The sequence below is a fragment of the Sesamum indicum genome, linkage group LG8 (assembly GCF_000512975.1).
Source record: "Sesamum indicum cultivar Zhongzhi No. 13 linkage group LG8, S_indicum_v1.0, whole genome shotgun sequence".
In the NCBI taxonomy this organism is placed as follows: domain Eukaryota; kingdom Viridiplantae; phylum Streptophyta; class Magnoliopsida; order Lamiales; family Pedaliaceae; genus Sesamum; species Sesamum indicum.
The window spans coordinates 8,841,728-8,860,181 of NC_026152.1; the positions used below are offsets into that span (position 1 = coordinate 8,841,728).

General features: G+C 35.2%; 3 protein-coding genes across 4 annotated transcripts in view; 1 reads left to right on the forward strand and 2 right to left on the reverse strand.

Moving 5' to 3' along the window:
- Positions 69-4,914, reverse strand: LOC105168000 (malonyl-CoA decarboxylase, mitochondrial). 2 transcript variants are annotated; one of them, XM_011087901.2, is made up of 16 exons: positions 4,721-4,914; positions 4,468-4,550; positions 4,116-4,206; positions 3,912-4,038; positions 3,625-3,808; positions 3,205-3,349; positions 3,020-3,110; positions 2,599-2,657; positions 2,450-2,527; positions 2,270-2,353; positions 2,029-2,168; positions 1,279-1,407; positions 1,049-1,121; positions 749-834; positions 506-590; positions 69-387 (listed from the first exon to the last, which is right to left on the reverse strand). In XM_011087901.2, exons 1-16 carry the CDS (start codon positions 4,793-4,795, stop codon positions 352-354), a joined length of 1,566 nt encoding a protein of 521 aa, XP_011086203.1. In that variant the 5' UTR covers positions 4,796-4,914; the 3' UTR covers positions 69-351. The 2 variants fall into 2 exon arrangements, with proteins under 2 accessions (XP_011086203.1, XP_011086204.1); XM_011087902.2 differs by having other exon boundaries at positions 4,468-4,545; positions 4,721-4,809.
- On the forward strand, positions 9,771-15,713 carry LOC105168001 (protein STRUBBELIG-RECEPTOR FAMILY 8). The gene is made up of 16 exons (XM_011087903.2): positions 9,771-9,846; positions 10,954-11,086; positions 11,181-11,252; positions 11,338-11,403; positions 11,497-11,568; positions 11,680-11,751; positions 11,968-12,039; positions 12,157-12,222; positions 12,337-12,402; positions 12,512-12,846; positions 13,321-13,577; positions 13,906-14,177; positions 14,295-14,430; positions 14,685-14,827; positions 14,932-15,088; positions 15,378-15,713. Exons 3-16 carry the CDS (start codon positions 11,212-11,214, stop codon positions 15,525-15,527), a joined length of 1,905 nt encoding a protein of 634 aa, XP_011086205.1. The 5' UTR covers positions 9,771-9,846; positions 10,954-11,086; positions 11,181-11,211; the 3' UTR covers positions 15,528-15,713.
- LOC105168002 (chromatin remodeling protein EBS) overlaps positions 18,233-18,454 on the reverse strand; it is a gene marked incomplete in the record, with an annotated part of 2,751 nt that continues 2,529 nt past the window's right edge. Inside the window, 1 exon segment of the mRNA XM_011087904.2 lies at positions 18,233-18,454.

The following is an 18,454-nucleotide window of genomic DNA, read 5'->3' on the forward strand; positions in this document are numbered from 1 at the left end:
TGGGTGTCGCAAAACGTTTGACCTTTCAGGAGTTTAGCATTTGGCATACAGATAAGCAAGAAAGGAAATAGACCAAAGAAAGGTGTATAATTCACATTTCAAGTTAAGGAGCAAAGTACAGTTAATCAGATACACTTTTTATTACTGTTCATGATTGAGATAATGTCAAGGAACCAACAGAAGTATGTGCGATGAATGCCTTGTCAAAGCAGGTGAAGCTATTATTGTATATGTACGAGTTCTAATCAACTAAAAACGAACCACAGAAGATGTATTTTCAAACGGCATCAATTTAGTAATGATAGTTGGATTGTGCTGCTTTGCATGAAGAAGGTTATACCCGTAAACCATCTAATCCTTCATTTCTTCTTGGATATCTTCCTGTGGCTGCGACAATGAAGCTTATTCTGAGCACATAACTCGTGTCCTTTGAGGACGTGTTTGTGTGCACTTGCATGCAGATTTGAAGAGAGATGAGAAACTTGTTAAGGACAAAAGAATTTACCTCAAGGTAGGCTCTGACTTCATCCGAAGCTTGGATTTCCCCTTTACTAAAGTATGACTGAGCATTTTCCTCGATGTGATCCACCCTGCAGTTCGTGCAAGCAGTAAAATCTAGTAATTTAGGTTATCAGTTTTCATGCAGCTATCAGGGTATAGTGAAGTTCTAGGCAAATTCTCCCAGTTCATGTGAAGATATGAATAGGAAGAAGTTAATGGAAATAACAGATTTAACTAAGAGTCTTACTTGTAAATGTAGTTGACCATTAATCCAGCACTTTGCCTTAGCCCTTTCTCAGATCGATCAGCCATCCAATTAATTCGTCCAATCATCTGCAGCACCGTTTGTGAACAATAATTAGCATAGAGTTCCCAACTACCAATACACTTCACACAGAAATAGCCCCAACTCTGCAACCATAAGCACCCTCCCAACATGCCCCCCAAAGACTATGCAATCGGTGAGAAAGCAAAGTATTATACAGATTACTTTTTTTTGGCTATTGTGCTGACACTATAGTATACAAATTATAGTTGCATAACAAACCGCTCCATTTTGTAGGTGAAAATTTCCAACAGAATCCAGAGCCTTTCCTCTCTTCTTTTCTTGAAGAAGGTACCTGTAGTCATGGAGCATATTGAAACAAAATGCGAAAGCATTAAAGCAGCAGAATAAACTCACAGACACATATAGGCAGAACAAGTTTTCACATGGTTGAAACAACGTAAAGTTCGTGTTTTCATGGTTAAGTAACTTTTGCAGTGGATGAAACATACCTTGCACAGAGCCTCATTAAAGGGGTTTTCAACACAAGTGACAACTTTTCTGACTTCGTCCACTCATAACTGGTTGAGGACAACAGGTTCCGGATTACTTCCGTACCGTTTTTCCCAGTGGCAAATTCTCTGATAGATACACTAAAAAGAATCAGAAAAATGATGGTATCTTGTTTCATTTAACATAGATCAGTATTTGCATTAATTTAAAGAGGCACACTTATTAGAGATTAAATCTCCTAATAAAGCTATACTATTATTCATGAAAGAATGATTACTCAATTATAGAAGAAGAGACTGACTTATACATGCCTCTAAGAAGCACTTGAAGGTAAAAGGATATACCAAATGTTTAACAACAGTCAAGAGAAAAACAAGTGAAGACATGTAAATGTAATCCCAAAATATTGAACCTGCCAACACATGACAAGACACCCCAGAAACCTATCACATGTTGATTTGAAACAAAAACTTCAAAGACTTCGGTGTCACAGTTATTTACACCAAAAATGGGAAAACATCAAAAAGAGAGAGAGAGAGAGAGAGAGAAAGCAGACTACTAAGGTTCACAAATGACTAGAACCTAATATGGTAGGTTAAGCATATACTACATGATGTTATTAGATTGCATGCAACCTTACGCTACCTTCTAGATATGTCAAGCTAACCAAAGGAAGGCTCCCAAATTTCATAGTAAATCCCAAACTAATGACATAACATCCACAATAAAATGGCATAATATGTGCTTACTCGGCTGCTTCTAAGAGTGCACTTTCTTCTTCTGGTTTCAGCAAGTTTTCACTGAAAGTGGAACCAGATCTCTCGACTGATGCCAACTTTGACAAAAGCCATTGCATGTAACCTGGTAGAGGACTAAGTGTTGCAAATGTCTGCAGGAGATAAATTGTACGAATTAATAATATTAAGAAATGGAAAACAAGACAGAAATCACTGAAATTGATGCCAGGAAGACTAATACATATGAACTTACAGATATTCCTGGCATGTCCCTTCTCACCACATCAATCACACGTTTAATAAGAAACTTTCCCAGGTTGATTCCAGATAAACCAGGCTGCAGATCCAGGTCAACACTGTTTTACTCTATTTCTTGTCCCAAAAGTCGGAATCATATTATTTGAGCTGTAACTAAATATGGGATTCCCATTACCTGAGTGGAAGATATGGAATAAAAGAGTGCACATGTCGCCTCACTTTCAGGTGTGGGAGGATCATCCCATAGAACTTCCTGTAATAAACTTGTCAACAATGAACAATTTGCTTGATACCAGTTTGCTAGTATGTTAGAAAGTTATTCACCTGTATTGTTTGAGCCACAGTCTTCATGAGTGCAACTTCAATAAATATCAATGGTTCACCTGCAGACAGTTTTTTATTTGATTGTAAGTCTGTAACTAGCTGTTAAATGTATATGATATATAATCTGAGTGACGAACTGATTCAGTTAGCTTCCAAGCAGGCAGAAATAAACAAATTCTGACTCTTGCATGTCAAAAATATGATCAGCAACATGAAACTTGGATCAGTAAAACTGGTTGCATTACTTTCAAGAGACAACCCACTTTCTGTTAAAAGAGAACCTACAGTCTAGAAACTCGAACAACTACACAGATAAAGCAGCAGTTCAATCATCAATTCACAATATTTTTATATTTGATCCATTCAAGTCCATCGATTGATTCAAAATTTGCTTGTATACGGACAAGAAAAGAAGGGTAACCTGGAATTGCAGGGTGTAAATATCCAAAACAACGCCGTCCTACACCCAGCCTTCGCTTCAGATCTAAAAGATTGCTGATCGGATGCACTGCCTGCAAATAACAATGATAAAATTAGCACATTTTAACATTTGCAATATTAGCATGACAGAAATCTATGAACATGACGACAAAACAAGAAGCTTACTTCATATGCCACAATCTTCTCCAACAAAGAAGCTGAATCATCCCATGTTATGTGGTGAAGCTGAAGGTTTGCAGGACTAAGCCATGTAATAAGCTTCTCTTTCAAGTAAGAGTCAAGTGCCCTCAATGACGGAATATTCTCCTCCCTGAAAAGACATATGTTTATGGTTTCTTTTTGGAGTCCAGAAGTGATACCTTTGGTTCTGCCAATCAACATGTACATGGACGGGAAAAGAAGATAACAAGTCTACAAGAATGGACGAATACTTAAAAGAGGAAAGAAGGCTCTTTTGGTTTAATTTTACTCATTCAGCACCAGGACTCTGTGTAAGTCCATGTAACTTTCCCAGTATGATTTCACTGATATAAAGCGAGAAACATGAACCAAAGCAAATAATACCCATTTGGTGCATAACCTTACGCGAGAAAAGATAGTATATCTGCTCTCATAATTGACAAGAATCTCAGTCCTCCAGGGTGCGTGTTCAACCGTTCAAAAAGCACTTCATACATTGGCTTGAGAGAATGCCTCAAATTCCGCTCAATCCTATAGAAAGCAGAAAAAGATCCTTCCTCTTCATGTGCATTTTCCACAGCCTTATCACCTAAAACAATGTGTTTATCCCAAGACATTTTCCAGGTACAAGTTAATCAAAGACCAAAAAGCTCATAAAGAAAAGTACGAGTCAAAAGTGACATGCAACTTACCACTTGGAAGCTCAAGCCCGAGATACTGCTTCATCAACTCACGAACTTGTATCCGGTTGAGATCATATTCTCTAGCAAGTGTCAGCAGCAACATCCTGCGATCTTCATTGGGAAGGCCAAAATAACCCTGCATCCCTCCTGTTCAGTAGGTATTAAACATTTCAAAATAAATTGTTATGGATGCACTGAAAACTAAAAAGTGACCTCAGAGAAATCATCCAGTGCAGCATCTAGAATCTCTGTCTTGTTCATTGATATGGCCGAGTGCATCGACTCTCGCACTCGCTCAAAGTCTCTGAAAAACCCACACCTAAGTTAAAACTTGTACCACATTCAACAAATTATATATACATTTCGTACTACAAAAGGCCATACATCAACAGCACTTAAACCTTAACCATACATACAAATTACCACACGCTTAAAATATACGTAGACAATACAATTTTGCAGCTTGCGTAAATAAACATGCCATCCTTTTTGCCTGAGTACAGATTACATAAAAGAAAAAAGAGTTGCAAAAATCAAACTGCAGAAAGTAAGTACGACTTCATACGTGTGGAAACTGGCGGAGGCATCCTGAGAAGAAGAAGAAGAAACTCCATCCAACGGCGGAAACTGCATGTGATTTATTCTGCTCTGCGAAGTGATACACTCAGTCATCAAGAATGTGCAGGAGAAACAGAAATCACAGTCAGAGAAGACTAAAAATTAAATTTAAATCATTAAAATAGAAATTAGTTCGATCGGTGAAACAGAAAGCGAACAAACAAACGCAAAAAATTCAAGTCAAAGAAACAAAGACTTACGGTGGAACTAGAGGGGGAAGGTGGGCGCATTCTGGTGCGCATCAAAATAGAGAGCGCCTTCCTGTTCTTGTTCATATTTATTCTGTACCAGATTTCTCTTTTATTTATTTATTACAATTGTAGTTTATTGTTAAAGCAATTGAGCACGTTGGTGGCTGTGGCTGTGGCTCTTACATAAAGTAAACTCCACTGTGTGTACGGTGACTTCCGTGTGGTTCCGACAGTCGTAGATCCCCAGCCGCTTCCGCTAAATGGTCCATGGACCCATGTCGACCGTCTGTTGCTTCAGGTGGAATCAATTAACAGGCCTGTTTCTACGTATGCCCACATAGTAAAACCCAAGGCCCGTTTGTAATGTCAAAGCCCAAAAACTCTCGAGTCCAGTACCTTTGGTACACATTACCCCAAGGGATTATATGGGTGAGCTCATCACTACTCCAAAACATTTTTATAAGATGTTGAATATAATTATATTTTGAGCGAGTTTATAAACTTTTTAATATATCTTCTAAAATATTTTAAATTATATAAATGGTCGCAAATTTTTGATAATTTTTTAGGTAAATTATAATAGGTACAAATACTTTTTTTTTTTTTTTGAAAAATTACAAATACCCATACAACTAACTATTAGTTTTGACAACCCATTGTAGGAAAGTATTTGTTAGTATATTTGTAATTTCATATGAGTATTTGTAATGTTTTAAACAATATGAGGGTATTTGTAGTTATAGCAAACTTTAGGGGAGCCTGTTGTAATTTATCCTAATTGTTTTGATAAACAAACTTATAAGATCTAAAAGAAAATATTAAGGTCCTGTAAATAAGTTCGAGTCCTACCGAATATATATGTATTTGTCTCGCCATAGATGAGTTATTATAATTTTTTCTACATTCATATTGATGTATTGGTTGAATCAAGAACTATTATAATTTGCTATTAATTGTTCTTAGCATATTGATATATTGATTGAATCGATATAATACTAAAAAATATATATTTTAAAAAAGCAAGGAGTTCTCCCATTTTATTTTGAAAATTTTAAAAGTTAATTTCAGCATTCTTTAAATTAATTATAAATTTTCCATTAGTAACAATTAGTGACATATTATAGATTTTATAATTTTATTTTATCCAAATACTTCAATAACTTATTTTTAACATCTGATAAACTTCAAAAAAAACATATATTATTTTAATATATGAATTAAAAAACATAATTATGAATTAATTGGCTGTTATGTCTCCATCAGTAATCCTCTCCAAACTTATATTATTTTAATTATTAACTAACTTACAACATAAACCTTCCATTCCAACCCACCCCATCATTTCTACCTTCGTTGGCCAGAATCGAGCAATAAGTAGTTAGACCTCTAATAATATTTTATTTAGAAAACCCACTATTTATTATTTCTTTTTTATTATATATATAGTAAATAGAAAGAAATTATAGGGGGATGCAGGTCAAATACACACACAGAGAGTTGAAATGGCTGGCACTAGCAGTGTATGATTCGAGAAGTTTGAGGGTGAAACATAACAACCCAATTTGACAAGACAGACAGGCGTTGAGTTTGTGGCGGTAGTGATGGTGGTGGACCACAATTGTATATAACAATAATTGAAACATCCATGTTCCAATGATGGAACGTACCACCTGCTCCCTTGGAAAACACATACTACCCTCATACTTACAATATATTAGCCACGTGTCATTATATTTTGTATAATTATAACTATATTCCCATCCCGTGAAATTAAATTTTGATATCCCTCAAATATTTTTTTCTTTCAAACTTAAAACTAGGGAACCGGCTCAAGGTATGCACATCTACTTAGTTAGTGTCAAATCGACTGACTGACGAGCAGGTAAGGAAGGCTCACAAAGCCCTTTCTCCCAATTTTACTGAACTGTAGACTAAAAAATCAAGCAGATTCTAGTCGCACATATCATACAACTTATCAACAGATTAAGATACATCATCCTAAAATATCTACGGTTAGATACTAACAGATCGATGAAAACCGAGCGGATAATATATAAGTTACAGATTTTCAAATTCCCAAGCAAACTTGGTAAGACCAAGTACAACAGTCATATTTCATGTTCTTTATAAAATTACAAGTGCACCTACAGAGAGATGTTAGTGTAATGTATTTTTCCGTATGTGCTTGTGTAAAAATTCGCCATAGGATAAAGTATGTGCTTGTATTACAATACAATTTCAACGAGTGTGCTTGTAATTTTGCAAATTACATTAAGTATTTGTATAATTAAACCTAATCCCATAAAATACCAATGAATTTAACCTTACATTTGTGAGATGTGAAATATTTTGTGCGTCGATAACTAAACTTATTTAAATAGATCTTACAAGATATTTTTACAACTTATAAAATATTAATAATAACATACAGTACTTCTAATTAATTTAGAAAAATTTTGAAGACAAATTAAAAACTCTTTATTTTCTTTTAAAAAAAATCAATGTAATATTTAATTTGCTTAATACATAAGTTGATTTGTGTCTTTATCTTCATTTGAGGTTCTTCCAGTCTTGTTCTCCAACTACCCACCCCCAAAACATTAGTTGAGGAACACGAACCTTTGACGACGTGCACATGGATAAAGCTATATCGTACTCAATCCATTTTCATGATACCAAGTACTTTGATTTCCTTGTTGAGGTTGTCAAAAACGTTGACACTTGACCTATTTCTTAACAAACTATTCTTAAAAAATGTTACTCTATTGCTTAAAGCATATGGTGATGTGACCATAACCAACATCGATTTTTTTACTACAATTTTTATAGAACTTAAAAATACAATGTATTTACTCTCTATTTATTTCAAAAATGACATTTCACCCACCAAAAAATAATAATTACCATTTATTACTCGCACCAAAGGAACATATATTAAGCTAGCTCAGTTAATAATTAGTAATAACATGTATTTATTATTATTTCTGACAAAAGAATCGAACACTCCTCACGCCAAGATGACTGCCTCGTTGGGTAAACTCTCAGATGCTGCCTTTATTCTCAAGTTCTCCTTTTTCTGATTCTGTTTTCCCCTACAGCCCTATGATTTCTACTGTCATTAACATATTTAATTTCTTGCACTACTAATTAGGTTATTGTCCAACAATCTAATTAGTTTAGAAATACATTCAGATTTGGTGGAATTACACGTAAATTTTGTTGAATTCAGAAAGTATATATTTAGTATATCGAAAATTTATTTTTATCTAACAAATAAATTAATTTATTAGTCAAAGTTTATAAAAAAAATTGTTGATATTAACGTATTGATATGATAAAAATCCATATCTACCCCTAATTGACTTATTATTGATTTTTTACAGGTCAAATAAATAATTCTATGACAAAATTACCCTTACGCATCTTAATAAGATATGAAGAGATATATTTTCACCGTTATAAGGATAGCTTGGACAAAAAAATATCGTTTGACTTGCAATAAGTCTTCGAATATAAACATCAATTTTTTTTGTTAATATTAACAAGTTCAATGTATAAATGTTGACTGACGAATAAATATATTTATTAAACGAAAGCAAATTTTAAGAATACTAAATATAATTTTTTAAATTAAAAAAAATTAAATGATCAATCAAGATGAGTTTAATATTCCAGTAATTATCGAACATCACAAATAAATATAGCGTAATTTATGAGATTACAGCTATGAGCTCCACCAAACTTGCATTGGGGTCAATGTAAAGAAATCTGTTAGTTTTGGACGGTGTCCAGTTGCTATTTAAGGATGCTTTTAACTTGAAGATTTTCCGTTGGGTTTTGTCGTTAGAAAGGAGCTTGACTTGACGTAATTGGGTAAAAAGATATTTGCCCTCGAAATACAGTAATAATCGATTTTTATATTTTGTTATTTATTTGTTTTTGTTTTTTTATAATTGTCAAACTAATTACCCCACTTTTACAAGTTATTTTCCCAAACTTATAAAAAATTTATGAGTTTGTTAAATTTTATGTTGTAAAAATATGATGTATTTTTTAAAAATAAATGAAACTCGAGATTTTATGGTGAAAAGTTGTACATATAAATAGTATGTAACAATTTTTCGATAATAATTTACATATTTCATGTAGTTGGTATATTAAATTAAAATAAAAAGAAAAAGTTAAAAATAATAATAATATAGATTTCAGGAAAATTAAGATGGTGGAGGATTATTAGTTCCTTTTAGGTTGATTTTAGTAGGTAGGGTGGGCAGAAGCCACTCTGTCCATAATCACTCATCGAACGTTTTAATTTTTTTTGTAATTATTAGACCTTATTTTGACTACTATTTACAATTATTGAGATTTATGAATGGCTTAGGAACAAAATTAAGAAAAAAGGGTACTATTATTGGTACCAAACTAATGAAAATGTCCAAATTTTAATTTTGTTTTTGAGGAAAAAGTTTGAGACTATTATTTACAACATGTTTGGAGTGGAAGTCAAAGGAACTGGGTACCAGCAGAATAGGACAATTCAGTCATTTCCAACCCCACACACATGACACATCTGCCTGCCATTAACTCCAGTCTGCATTTGTCTCCCTCCAAGTGTCCAACCACAAGCGGGGCCCCACCGTCGGTGACTCTAATACCCATAAAATACAGTGGCATCCCTTGCAATAACTCGTGCTCTCCGAGGACATTTTCGTCCTTGCCCGGGGAGGGAATTTGAAACTACTCTCACCGTGAACGCTGCTCGCCTACTTTCGACCAAACTTTACTGCCTCTTTAATTTAATTGTTGAAGGATTATAAAGAAATTACCAATAATTAGAGCCCATTAAGCGTATTTCCTATTTTAGCCGACACATTTTGTTCATTTATTAATTATTTATTTGACTGCCTTCTCTCTCTCTCTCTCTCCATAACTCTGAAGCTTCGAATCTCAGGAGATTGCTTTTTAACAATGGTGATGATTGCCGCAAAGGATCGCACTTCCTCCTCCTCCTCCGTAGAGCTCTCCGGCAATGTTAGCTTAGTTTAGAAGTGCATTTTACAAGGAGCTTGTGGTGATCGCGGCGGTGATCTTCGGCTTCTGTGCTGTGGCTGACGCTGCTACTGATCCTAATGATGGTGAAGCTTTAAGAGTTTTTTTATTGTTTGTCGGTTTTTTTTTTTTTTTTTTTTGCTGCTGGTTGCTTGATTTGATTGCTGAGCTTCTTAAAGTCATAGGAAAAATGAGATTCATGGAAGATGACTAAGTCTTTTTTTCTTGAATTTTTGCTTTGGGACTTGAGATTTTTTTTTTTCTTTTTTGCCCCTTTCTTCAACGGATGGGAATTCTGATGCTGTATGCCGTCTATATTTGTGTGTGAAGGAGAATGCTGAAACTTTACTTTGGTGAAAGTGCTTCGTTTTAAATCTGTTGTGTTAACTTTTAGGTCTTTTCCTTTTGGCTTTCGCTGTTTCTGAGAGAGACAACGGAAACGGAAAGGCAAAGTTACTTAAGCACCGTTTTTGCGAATGTTTTGGAAAAAAGATTTAATCTTTAAGCTATTCTGGATATTCTATTTTGTTGAGGAAGTGATGAAGAAAAGTTATCATACATTTTTTGCTTCAAAAGGAAATGCAACTGCAAGGAAATGTTTGTAAAAAAGATGATTATGAGAAGTATATATCAAGTTATTTGGATACTCTCAAATGTTAGCCCAAGAATTGAAGGAAACTAAAGATTGAGGATTTGCTTCATAAGATGTTGATGTTTTGCATAATATGCATATGAAGAGAAACTATCTAACTTTGTGCCATGAATATGCATGTTTGTTGCATAATACTTCTACAGTCTCGAGCAATTTGGTAATGATACTTTGTTATGTTTTCGATGGTGTATCAGGAGTTAATTTCAGCAGATATGTAGTGGACATGACAAGTCTCAATACAACCAGAATGTTCTGTTAAAAAGTATTCCATTGTCCAAAAAAATCATTTAATTATGGAATTTTAGCTTCCATTCAGCATTTAGTGGTCCATCCAGTTCAACATGCACGATAAGGCATAATTGTGGCCCTGTTATAATACAAATGTCATTGTGGGGCCTTCTTTCGTGTTAGTTACTTGTAGCAGAGCCTTGTGTCCTTGTTGCTTCGTAACAACTATATATATTTGTGATTCAAGTGTTGGCCTGACTCTCTTTGAAGATGTTCAACTAGATATTGAGTTGCATTTTCCTGCTCTGTGCAGTTCAGGGGCTCCAAGTTTTGTACACTTCACTGAATAGTCCTTCAGAGCTAACAGGCTGGAAATCAAGTGGTGGCGATCCATGTGGTGAGTCATGGAAAGGAGTCACGTGTCAAGGTTCTTCTGTTGTCTCTGTGTGAGTGTTACCATCCTGGAATTTTTTTTTTATACAAGGGCTTGTCTATAGTTTTTAAGGCTCATGAGAACTTCTTTTCTTGATTTTGGAACAGCCAGATATCCGGGTTGGGACTCAGTGGAACAATGGGATACTTGCTCAACAATCTTGGGTCACTCAAGACATTGTAAGAGAGCCGTTTCTTCAGTGGGATAGATTGGTTCTGGTGCTTTTCTGTTTCTTTTTTTATTAACCTTTTATTTATGCTGCAGGGATTTGAGTAACAACAATATTCATGATTCAATCCCATATCAGTTACCGCCAAACCTGACAAGCCTGTAATGTTTACTATTGATGGGACTCTTTACTTCTCATAGTGGCTAGTAATTGTTCCAAATGATCAATTTCCAAGTGTTTTTTTCCTGGTACAGAAACCTTGCGAGCAACAACTTAAGTGGGAATCTTCCTTATTCCATATCTAATATGGGCTCACTTAATTATCTGTAAGTGGCATATTTTCTGTGCCTCAAGATATTAAGAAGGCTCTTCACATTATCTTATCTGGTGATTTTACGTCGTTTTTCTAATGCCTGGACCTATTGTTCATCATTTAGGAACATCAGCAGAAACATGTTGTCTCAGACAGTTGGGGATATGTTTGCCAATCATTCTGCACTAGATACTTTGTAAGTTGCTGGTTTCTTTTTTCGTGAATACCTATTCGTGAACAAGTCCTGGCTGTTAAATTCTGTATTTGCCCGTCATTTATTTCTTTTAAAAGGCTTTGAATCCCACACCACTTCTCTTCTTTTTTCCTTTTTCTAATTTACATCCAGTTTTTGTACCAGCAATTCATAGATTTAGTCATTTTAACAATGTGAACTAATACAAGGCAATTTCAGGGATGTATCTTTCAACAATTTTACTGGGGATCTCCCATCTTCCTTTGCATCTTTGACAAATCTTTCAACTCTGTGAGTATGATGACAACTATTCTATTACATATTGAAGATTTTTGAAATTTTGTTTTCTTTTCCCTTCTTTGTGTCCTCTTGCCTTGCTATTGACTTAAGAGTGATATTTGTTTGCAGTCAAGTACAAAACAATCAGCTCACAGGTTCTTTGAACATCCTAGTTGGTTTGCCTTTGACAAATTTGTAAGCCTCACCTGCACACCCTGCAAAACCTCCCTTCTGAAACTAATGAAAGATCAGATGATGTTGATTCTTTTCATCGATATCATGTGTTCTTACTCATACTAAAATCTGCAGAAATGTCGCCAACAACCAGTTTACTGGGTGGATACCACAAGAACTAAATTCTATCCCCAATTTTGTGTAAGTGCTTGAAGTTGTTTATATAGAATTCAGGCGATAGAAATTGATTAGAAGCTTATAAAGCTCTTATCCTAGTAAATTGCCTCACATAAAGCATTTTATGAACCAGATACGATGGAAATGCATTTGCAAATGGTCCTGCTCCTCCTCCACCACCATATACCTCACCTCCTCCTGGTAGATCACGCAATCACAGCCGGCAAACTCCTCCTGGTGGTCATAAGCCTGACTCCAACCGAAGCAATTCACAGAATGAAAATAAGAATGGGTTGACAGCAGGACCTATTGTAGGCATAGTTCTAGGATCTTTATTTGCTGCAGTCTTGTTGCTGCTTGCTTTAGTTTTTTGCCTTAGAAGGGGAAACAAGAAGGAAGTTGCTGCACGACCCTCAACAGGAAGTCTTCCTGTCAGCAGCGAAAAATGCAGTGCCACCAAGTCCTCATGTAAGCTGCACTAAGAAAACTCTCTTATGTTGTCTTGGACCTGCTTTTTTATGCTTGCTTTGCCTATTGCCTCAACTAGTCAACTACTTGTGACATCTACTTCAGATTCAGCACAATCTAAGTTCTAACTATTTGTAACTATTCTCTTCTTTTAATGACTTTGACCTATGACCATTTCAAAATATTGTCCGCTAAAATGTACTTGATTGATGTCCCTAGTAGTTTGGGTATGTTCAGAAAGGGCCATGTGTTTCTGCTGTGTTCTTTGCTAACCAGAAGAAGGGTTATGCCAGTTCAAATAGCTACGGCTTTTCTTTATACAAGATCAACAAATTTATTCATCTGGAAATTGTAGATAAGATCCAAGTTTCTTTTTCTTTTTTTTATTGGTGTTTGTGTGTGTGATTTGGTATGAGTTCATTTTATTATGGTATGAATTTTACTCATTCATTTTGCACCATGCTTTATCTCTAGTGAATATGGAGATGCAAGAACAAAGGTCAAAGCCAACAGCTAGTGTATCTGACTTAAAGCCCCCACCAGCTGACAATTTGACTGCGGAAAGGTTGCAAGGGAAAAATGGATCTGTAAAAAGAGTGAAGTCTCCAATAACTGCTACTTCTTATACAGTTGCTGCTCTTCAGACTGCAACTAATAGCTTTAGTCAAGAGAACCTGATCGGTGAAGGTTCTCTTGGTCGTGTTTATAGAGCAGAATTCCCCAATGGGAAGGTAATGGCATTTGCTTTTCTAGCAGATCTGGAGAATGCTATCATCTTTACTTGTCAAATTGAGCTGTAGTTTGACATGCAATATGGGCTGGGAATTTGCCTCCTGCCTTTTTCACCTGGAATTAGCAACTTCATTTCTTCTGGTGTCATTTGTAGCGTTCAAATGAGATCATGCTTGATACAGATTGAGGGTTATCTGTTGACAGCACCAAATTATGAAAATCGAGCTGCAAAAATGTTGTGGTGTCATTGTGGATTGGAAATATTTTTGTTCTGACCTGTGTCCATTAGTAGGATGAAAATTTATTTGTATGTTTTCTTGGGTTCAGATTATGGCCATCAAAAAGGTCGACAGTGCAGCACTGTCACTGCAGGAGGAAGATAATTTCCTTGAAGCGATTTCAAATATGTCACGTCTGAGGCATCCAAATATTGTGGCACTGGCTGGATATTGTGTTGAGCACGGACAACGACTTCTTGTGCATGATTATATTGGAAATGGTAGCTTGCATGATATGTTGCACTTTGCTGACGAGAGGAGCAAGATGCTGACATGGAATGCTAGGGTTAGGGTGGCACTTGGCACTGCACGAGCTTTGGAGTATGTTATGGTTATGATTTTTGAATACTTGCACCCACACTTACCCTACACATACACAGACACCAAGCTCCTCCTATGTGGACCAAATGCTGAAATCAATTCTCTCTCCTTGATTAGGTACTTGCATGAAGTGTGTTTACCTTCTGTTGTGCATAGAAACTTAAAGTCGGCAAACATTTTGCTGGATGAAGAACTCAATCCCCACCTTTCAGACTGTGGATTAGCTGCTCTGGGACCAAATACAGAACGACAGGTAAATGAAATGCCATACATCAGCTTAGCTGCTGTTCACTATTTTTCATGGTGATGAATGCAAATACTGAAAGAGCAATATATATTGAGGCTTGTAGGATGTAAAAATCAATGACGGATAAATTAAGATTGGTCTATTGCTGGATTTTAAATTCTAGTTCTTTGAACCTTCGGAGCACCAACTTTGATGCTGTAAAACAACTGGGCAGGTCAAAAACCTATATAAGATTAAAATTTTCCTGGTCATGTTGATAGGTTTCGTCAACCCAGATGATAGGCTCATTCGGTTACAGTGCACCTGAATTTGCCTTATCTGGAATATACACTGTGAAAAGCGACGTATACAGTTTTGGTGTCGTTATGCTGGAGCTTCTGACCGGACGGAAGCCTCTTGATAGGTATATCTGATTTCACATGGTCTACTAATGGCAATATGCTTTAGAATATTTCAATGGACTTTTCTATTCTGTTTTCATATTTTGTATTTCGTTGCCACTGTCAGTTCAAGAGCGAGATCGGAACAGTCCCTTGTAAGATGGGCCACCCCTCAACTCCATGATATTGATGCTTTAGCAAAGATGGTGGACCCTGCACTAAATGGCATGTACCCTGCAAAGTCTTTGAGCCGTTTTGCAGACGTCATTGCCCTCTGTGTCCAGGTAATTTTCTTTGCTAACACTACACCAGAAGTTTCTGCAGCATTTCTCTGAAAAATTGCCTAGTCTATCAAATTACTCCTATTAGCGAATTGCGAGAAATAGAAAAGTCGAGGTTGGAACAAAATTCGGATGTGTAAAATTGCTGTCTGTCTCCCGCATTCTGCTTGAGCACAACCCCATAATTCAAATTTCTCTGGGACTTGTTTGGTCTCTTACATCATGACATTTGCTCACCTCTATTGCCTTTGGGCTACAAATTACACATAATTATTATCATTTTCCCATGCAGCCTGAACCTGAGTTTCGGCCCCCAATGTCTGAAGTTGTGCAAGCGCTGGTTCGATTGATGCAAAGGGCGAGCATTGTCAAAAGAAGATCCAGTGAGGAATCAGGTTTTGCATTCAAGACTCCAGATCATGAACCAAGTGACATGTTATAACAGGTATCAGGCTGGCAGGGTCATAACCTTTGCAATTTTGAGTGCAATTGTGCAAAGGTCGACTGGCCTTGCTCAAAAACCGAGAAGAAAATGATAATTATAAATAACAAATGCAAAGAAATGTAATTATCTTGAATACATTGCGGGAGAGAATCACTTATTTATACTTTATTGGTAATTGCTTCATTTATTTCCATTTGATTTAAAGAAACATACAAAAAAAAAAAACAAAGAACAAAAATATCAGCCTTTTGTTCCTTTGCTGTCAATTAATAGTCACTAGTGATTGCAACACACTTGATATGTTTATATAATATAAAATTTTATTAGTTAATTAAATAAAAGAAAATGAAAATAAAATCATTATAAAAAATGATAAAATGGATTAAATTTAAATATGCAATTATTAATACAAAACTACCAGTAGAGAGATGGTGTCAACATTGTAGTTTTTTGTTACAGGCCTTTCTTATTTACACGAGTAATTAATAATATAGAATTAAGTAATATTTTGTGTCTCCTTGAGTTGAAACAGTCTTACTTCCAAACTAGTTTCCTTAGTGCATATTTGTCTTAAAGTTACTAATTATATTTATATTTCTAAAAGAGAAGTTAAAATAGCCCTTTTAGTTGCAACTAAATTTTACAATTTCAATCCTGGTTCGAAGTATAAACTTCATTTAGGGGTTTTATTAGGACCCGACGGGCTGCATCTTTGTATGGGATAATTACAACGCCTTTTTATGGAATTTGGTACAACATATAAATCTTTTGCAATTTTAAAATTATACTTAGTATTCTTAATATTTGTCATTATCTATACTATTATAAAAGAAAATTTTGTTGTTGTATCAAAATTTTTGAATATCCAAATTTGCCTTATAACTCATTCTTTTTCTTTAATAAATTTGGTCAGGATAGTAATTTTAAATAAATTTATAAAATATCCCTCAAACTTCCTCAATTTTTGACACTTTTATATTTTCATAGTCGCTATTTTATAATTGATAACCAACTTATCAATAGAATATTAATTATTTATAATTTTTGAATATTCTTGCACACGTATCGAGTGTGCCATGTATCACTAGTCCAATAAATAGATTCATTCATTTGTAAAATTCATGAAATTTGTTGATATCAATAAAAAAGTTAAATAAAAATTCATATTCATTTCAAATTAACTTAGTACAGATTTATTACAGGTTATTTACACTTATATGGGTGAAAATATAAAAGGATAATTTGGCTTGAAAATATTAACTTGACCTGCAATCACTTTGTAACAAGTAAATTGCGAGTTTTATTAACAAAAATGAATGGATTTATTTGTTAAATGAAATTAAATGTTACGGTCTTATGGATACTGAATGTAATTTTTCATGTAATTACATAAAATTTCAAATAGAGAGATATACTTGTCCCTTATTACATTGGAAACAAACTTTTATCGGAAGAATCACATTGTTCGTCTATCTACTTTGTTACTGAAATCTTTTGGTCTTTCATGTTTCACCACTTACAAATTTTGTCCTTCGAATGATCTATTTTTTCCACACATTTGATCCATATGGTCAAGTTTCTAACAGAAACTAATGGAATAAGAGCAAAGGTCAGAAGGGGGAAATGGGATGAAAAGCAGCCACTCAACCATTCTTTCAATTTGCTACCCGAGAAATCCTAATCTTCTCTCTTCACAAACCTTAATCTTCCAATCCCAAAATTTACTTAAAAATTTCGATTTGTTGTAACCCATACAATTTCCCCCAGTCCTTGTGTTTTTATCGCAAGATCAAATCCGCACTTGCAAAAGAGCTTCGTTATGGGGAAAAAGTCATTCGAATTCGAGGAGTTTGAAAAATTATTTGAACAACTTCAACTCACGGTGTAAATCAAATGTATGCAAACAAACTTAAGAAACTAAATCTGTAAATCATGGTTATGAGAGCCCAGAATCGTTCCCAACTTTTAGCTATTTATATAGAAACCTTAATCTTTACGGTTCCAGTCCGATTCAGTAACACGACTGACTTTTGTGTACCAGACCAGACTGTCTTAACATGTTGCGCGCTTACCACGGGAGATGAAAATGCCGACTGCTCTCTGATGGTGATCTCCTTGAGCACAACTTGAGGTGAAGATGAATACTAAAGGACGTCTAAACTAGCAAAGTTTTGAATACTAAAGGTGCAGTGCTAAAAACAAGTCTTCTATTCTTAGATCTCTATATACAATATTTATTTATTTACTTCTTCCCCACGCCAAAGGTGCTCCACTCAAAGGTTGTGCCAATCTATATTGGGATCACCAGTTAACAGCTTTACTTAATTCTTTTTTTACTCACAGTAGTTAAGATAAATTGTTCGCGTGAAATTACTAAAATAACCTTCACTTGGTGGGATTATTGCAAGAATAATAAAGAAATACATGAAGAATCTTGCAACTGAGGTCTCACATCAGAGGAGAACAAAATTTTACCTCAATTACCTCCCAATGATATTAAGGAAATCAGAACAGATACCAGAGTCACTTTGCAAGGACTGGATTCCACGTCAAGTTGATTAATATTCTGTGAACTTAAGTTTATACATTTCGTAAGGCACAATCCATACGTGCAAAATGCACGTTAACTTCAATCTGATGGGAAATGACCGACACCTGGAAAGGCTCACCCTGCTCAACGTAAATGAACTAACCCTAGCAAGAGCAATGAAATGCAGAAACTTCACATTCAAAATATTAACAGATCAAATAATACATAGCTGAGATGTCCTCCAGAGCAAGTTAATTGACTGACTCGTCTCTCTGCCATACATGGCCTACAAGGTCGCATACACATGCATCGACTTTGCTAAGGACATTAATTACAGTGAGCCACTAGTCTAAGCAGAGGACCAGTTCTCTGCCCTGTACAATGCTCAAAATAT